General features: G+C 60.4%; 1 protein-coding gene across 1 annotated transcript; it reads left to right on the top strand.

Annotated features, from left to right (window-relative positions):
• Positions 1-673: 673 nt before the first annotated feature.
• On the top strand, positions 674-4506 carry LOC147733438 (uncharacterized). The gene is made up of 2 exons (XM_086958968.1): positions 674-917; positions 3536-4506. Exons 1-2 carry the CDS (start codon positions 674-676, stop codon positions 4504-4506), a joined length of 1215 nt encoding a protein of 404 aa, XP_086815094.1.
• The last annotated feature ends 1329 nt before the right edge of the window (positions 4507-5835 follow it).

The following is a 5835-nucleotide window of genomic DNA, read 5'->3' as shown; positions in this document are numbered from 1 at the left end:
GGGCGGAGGGCCTGGGGGGGGCGGGGGGGAGTGGGAGCAAGCGTGGGGGGGGTCGGGAGGGGGAGCAGCGAGGGAGGTACCGGGGCGGTGGGGATGCCTCGGGGGTCATGGGGGGATGGAGGAGGGGGATGGGGGAGGGGGGGTATGGCGGAGGAGAGTACGGTTTCGGGGGGGCCATGGGAGGTCACGGAGGGGGGCCGAGGGGAGGCGGAGAGTACTGGGGTTCGATGGGGGGCGGATGGGGGGGATGGGGCGAGACAGGGGCTTGGGGGTGGGGGGAAGGGGGTTGGGAGGGGGGCTTCCGGCGCGGCGAGGAGGACATTCGGCGGCAGGGGGGAGAGGGGGGTGGGGTGGCGACGGGGGTTTTGCCCCGGCATGCTGGACTTCCCCGTTTTTCTCTTGGCAGGAACAGCTGGTAAGGGGCTCGGGTGAGCAGCATGCGGCTCCATCCCGCCGAGAGGATGGGCCGGCTCTGCCTAGTACGGGCGGTTGCGCTCCAACGAGGGACCATGTGCGTGCGGGCAGCAGATGGCAAGGTCATAGGTCTCCAACGCCCCCCTCCCGATGGGTCGCTCCGGCCGCCGGGGGACGGGGATGGAGCAGCAATATGACAAGTCATAATGATAACCAAAATGTGGACAGGAGTATAGAGAGTGTGGATTTAGGAATGCTGATGACAGCATGTAGAGACAAGGCAGGTCTGAGCAGGATGTCAACAGGAGTGGTCATGGGAGAAGGAGAGCGTGGGATGGAGTCGGAGGAAGAAGGGGAACTGCGGGAGGACGGGGGGGAAACTGGTAATGTTGTTGGCAGTGTTTTGCAGATATGCCCCCGGCAAGTGGTGCCGCGAGGGACGGCCCCCCTAGCAGACCTGGTTAGGCAGCGGGATCCGGTGAGGACGCTAGCCTTGACGCCAGGTAAGACCAGTACGGGGTCGGGGTGTGGCTTGGGCAGGCCTCATGGAGGTCAGGAGGGTGGGAGTGCGGATGGTGGATGCCAGAGGTCCGTGGGGACAGATGCTGGCGGTGGTGATGAGGTGCGTTTGGTGAAGGGCAGATACGTGGCAGATGCGGGAGTGGGCACAGAGGGGCTAGGGGGCGCAGCGGCGGGGAGTACGGTGCCGGGGGACGCGGCGAAGGCCGGTGAGTCGGGCACGGAATCGGTGGGGGGCGCAGCGGCAGGGAGTACGGTGCCGGGGGACGCGGCGAAGGCCGGTGGGTCGGGGGCGTCTAGCGCGGGGGCGAAGGAGAGTTGTGACGTGCCGGTGAAAAAGCTGCCGTACATGGGGGTGGCGAAGCCACTGGGGGCGCACTTGTCGCTGGCAACTAAGGAAAAGATATGGAAGGGGGAGTACGTGGAGATCTTGAGGTTGCTCCACAGGGAGTTGATGGCCAAAGAAGGGTCGAAGGAGGAGGAACAGGAATTAGCTAGGCGTCCGAAGGTGCCTGTCACTATTGAGAATTGGTCGGCTGCTTTTCTGATCTATGCCAGCGTGTACTGTGAGAAGTACCCGGATAGGGCGGTCGCGCTGTTCAAGTATATGGATGTAGTGCGGCGGGCTCAGGTGACTTACGGAGGTAATGCTTGGTCGCATGGCGTCGGACCCGGAGGCAAATTGGGGGGAGTTGGACTCCGACCTCTACCAGCAGACGATGAGTGGGGCTAAGTTTGGCCGTACCATTTTCATGGCCAGTGGGTTGCCAATGGCGCCGCCCCCCTTTTCGGCCCGCCCCACCCGTGGAGGGGTGGGGGCGGGAGGTGCCGGAGGTACTCAGGGTGTCGGAACCTGTTGGGATTTCAACAGGGGTTCCTGTCTCCGGCAGGCGTGCCGCTTTCGGCACGAGTGCTCCGCATGTGGGAGACGACATCCAGAGGCGCGATGCTGGGGGCCTTGGGGCGTCCCAGCGCAGTCACAATACCCGGCTCCCGGGCCCAGCAGGGGGAGGGGAGGGGGTAGAGGGGGGGCAGGTACCCTGGGAAAAGGCTCGTACACCGGTTAGGCTGGATCGGTTAGAACCATTGTTGGAGGCGTATCCGCGGGCGGATGATGCGGCCGTGCTGCGTCGGGGTTTCAGGGAGGGTTTCCGGTTGGGGTACGAGGGTCCGCGGATCGCTCGGTGGGCGGAGAACCTGAAGTCCGTGAACGCACACAAAGGTATCGTCCGGGAGAAGCTCTTTAAGGAGGTGAGGGAGGGGAGGATGGCGGGGCCTTTTGCAGAGGCACCGTTGCCAGACTTGATCATCTCCCCCATTGGAGTGGTCCCGAAAAAAGAGCAGGGCCAAATCCGACTGATTCAACATCTCTCATGGCCGGAGGGCGCATCGGTGAACGACTTTATCTCGGCAGAGTTGGCATCCGTGTCGTACTCGTCCGTGGACGTCGCGAGGCGTTTGGTGACGACGGCGGGCACGGGGGCGTTGATGGCGAAATGCGATGTGAAATCGGCTTTTCGGTTGCTGCCGGTTCACCCGGCGGATCATCAGTTGCTGGGAATTCAGCTTGATGGGCAAATTTTTGTGGACAGGGCGCTTCCTATGGGGTGTTCCGTGTCGTGCGCCTTGTTTGAACGATTTAGCTCCTTTTTGCAGTGGGCTTTTTCCTGGCGCACAGGCTCTGAGGCGATTACGCATTACCTGGACGACTTCTTCCTGGTGGGTCGGCCCGGTTCGACGGACTGCCAGCAGAGTCTGGACAGTTTTACGGACCTGATGGGTCACCTGGGGGTTCCGTTGGCGCCAGAGAAGACGCAAGGGCCCAGCACGGTGCTGCCGTTCCTCGGGATAGATTTACAAAAGGGGGTGGTGATGAACAGAGTGTCTGAATTGAGCAGACCTCGGGATAGAGCTCGACTCGGCGGCCATGGAAGCACGCCTACCGGAGGAGAAGCGGGCGGTTATGGTGGAGTTGGTGAAGAGCATGTTGGCCAGACCGAAAGTGTTGGTGCGCGAGGTGCAGGTGTTGCTGGGGCATTTGAATTTTGCTTGTCGCGTGGTGCGCGCGGGGTGGACTTTCTGTCGGCGGCTGGGTTTGGCATTGTCCGGTCTGACAAGGCCGCATCATCATGTGCGGATCTCGACGGGCGCAAAGGAGGATCTGAACATGCGGTTGGCGTTTTTGGAGCGTTTCAATGGCGTGCCCATGGCACCCCCGGAGGATTGGGAGTGGGACGTGACGATGTCATCGGATGCGGCGGGAGTTGGAGGTTTTGGAATCTACTGGGCAGGCAGATGGTGCGCGGAACAATGGCCGGAGCAGTGGCAGGCAGGGGGTAGGAGCATTGCTTTCCTGGAGCTGTTCCCGCTGGTGGTGGCTGTGACAGTGTGGGCACAGGAGTTGGCGCACAGGCGGGTGTTGTTTAAGGTGGACAATATGTCAGTGGTGCAGGTAGTGAACCGGCAGTCCGCAAGGGAACCCCAGGTGCTGAAGCTGATGCGCGTTTTCGTCTTGAGGTGCTTGGAACACGATATTTTGTTTCAGGCGAGGCATGTGCCGGGAGTGGACAATGACATTGCTGATGCTTTGTCTCGTTCTCAGTGGCGGAGGTTCCATGGGCTAGCCACGGAGGCAGCGGCGGTCAAGACGGAGGTGCCGAAGGAGATGTGGTTGGTGGGAGAGCGCGGGTCGTTCAGTTGGTGAGGTCATCCCTGGCAGCGTCCACATGGAAGAGTTACGAGCAGGCCTGGACGGAATTTCTGCGCTTTGGAGCGGTAAGGCAGCGGGACAAGTGGTGTCGGGAGGAGCAGGTGGTGCGTTTCATGCTGGGGTTGATGGACAAAGGTTTGGCGAGAGTGACCATCGCGGGTAAGCTGGCAGGTGTGGCCTTCATGGGCAAGCTGTGGTGGGGGTATGCACCCTCAGCGGGAGAATTGGGGGGGAGACTTCTGGAAGGTTGGGAGAGGGAGAGAGGGGCTCGAGCGCGGAAGAGGCGGCCGATTACGGAAGCCATGTTGGCAGGCCTGGTGGGCCAGTTACCGCGGGTGTGCAGGGATCGGGCGGAGACGGTGCGGTTTTCCACGTTGATGTCGTGGCTGTACTTTGGAGCTTTTCGGGTGTCGGAGTTGGTGGGTTTGAGGGGCGACGCAGGTTTGAGGTGGGGGGATGTGGAGATCGAAGGCCGGGAGGTAGCGGTGCGGCTTCGGCGGTCCAAGACTGATCAGCGGGGGAAGGGTACGTGGGTCTTGTTGGGTCCAGGGGGAACAGAGTCGGTGTGCCCGGCGGAGTGGGGGAGACGGCTGGCGGAAGAAAGGGGACAGGATGTTGCAGAGGTCTTTGGCAGGAGCGAAGGGGGTCGTGTGACGGCGGCGCAGTTGTTGTGGGTCCTGCGGCACGCCCTGCGGTCTATGGGTGAGGACCCGGGGGAGTTTGGAACGCATTCATTTCGCATCGGGGCAGCGACGGAGGCAGCGCGGAAAGGCTGGGGGAAGGAGGAGATAAAACGGCTGGGGCGCTGGAAATCAGACTGCTATAAGTCGTATGTTAGGTTGCGAGGGGTAGCGTTGGATTAAGAAAGGATGTTGGGCTCGCTGCTTACATGTGTCTCTTTACAGGTGCGGTGGCGGGGCCTACGGCGGCAGCAGTGTCCATATATGTGGTGGGCCATTCGTTTGTCAAAAGAGCGGAGAGGGCTGAGTGGGAGAAATGCAGGAATCTCAATCTGGAACTGGATGAGAATTTGTTTAGGTGTCATTGGAGGGGCAAAGGGGGCATGCGTTGGCACGAGTTGGTGCCGGTTTTGAACAATGTTGTGCGGGGGGGAGATCTGCCCAGATGTTGTGGTCATTCACCTGGGGGAGAACGACTTGGTGCAGTGCAAGGGACTGGCGCTGGTAAAACAAATGAGGAGGGACTTGCTGGAGATCAAGAGGCAGTGGGCAGGGTGCTATGTTATATGGTCCGAGTTCATACCCAGGAGGTGTTGGAGGGGGGCGGAGAGACCAGGGGCTATAGATAGGACTAGGAGGAAGATTAACAGAGAGATGCGGGCCTTTTGTGACAAGGAAGGGGTGGGGAGGATGGAACACCCGGAACTGAAATATGGGGCGGTCTACTTTTTTCTTGAAGATGATGTTCATTTGTCGAGATATGGGATGGAGCTATATATCGTGCAATTGAAGGAGGCATTAGACCGGGCAATAGGGGTGCGCAGGTATCCAAAGGTGCAGGGGCCCTAAGGGGGGGGTCGAAAGCCTTATGGGGGCTTTCGAGTGGCGCTTTTCCTAGTCAAACGGGGGGGGGGTAGGATAGGAGGAAGGAGTTTTACTGGCTGAGGAGAGGGAGTGTACAGAGGGCTGATGTTGAAACAGTGAGAAAAGTGTTGGTTTATTGATAATGATGTTATGTTGATGGCGGGGAACTGTTTAGGGGAGGGGGTGGGGGTTTCTGGTCAGGTGCATGTATAATTATTTAGGCCTAGTTTTGTACGGCAAAGGCCAAGGTTGGGGTATGTTTTCAGGATGCACCTGTTTCCCAATAAAGCGGCCTTTATCACACCTACATCTGTGTCCGGTCGGTTCTTCCCCTCCCCGTCTCCCGATGGGCCCCAATGGGCTTTGCGGGGGGAGGCCGACCGGAGGGAGGCTCTCCCCCCCGGGGAAGTTTGGGGCTCCGGGAGGAAGGGGAGGGGGGAAGATTTAGATAGGGACACAGGAAGGGACATGGGTTTTGGGCTAGCTAGTAGGATTGGGCTCCATTTGGGCTAGTGGGGTTAAAACCGGCCATTTTGGGTCACTGGGCACCATTTCAGGGACAGTGACCCAGCAGCCGGTGGGCGTAGTATAGCGTTGTCCCACCCTCCCACCCTTAGATCAGGTTTCTGGGGAGGTAGGGGGTTAGTT

Source organism: Lissotriton vulgaris, chromosome 2_1 (assembly GCF_964263255.1).
Source record: "Lissotriton vulgaris chromosome 2_1, aLisVul1.2, whole genome shotgun sequence".
Taxonomy (NCBI): domain Eukaryota; kingdom Metazoa; phylum Chordata; class Amphibia; order Caudata; family Salamandridae; genus Lissotriton; species Lissotriton vulgaris.
This window is presented reverse-complemented; position numbering and strand designations above follow the sequence as displayed.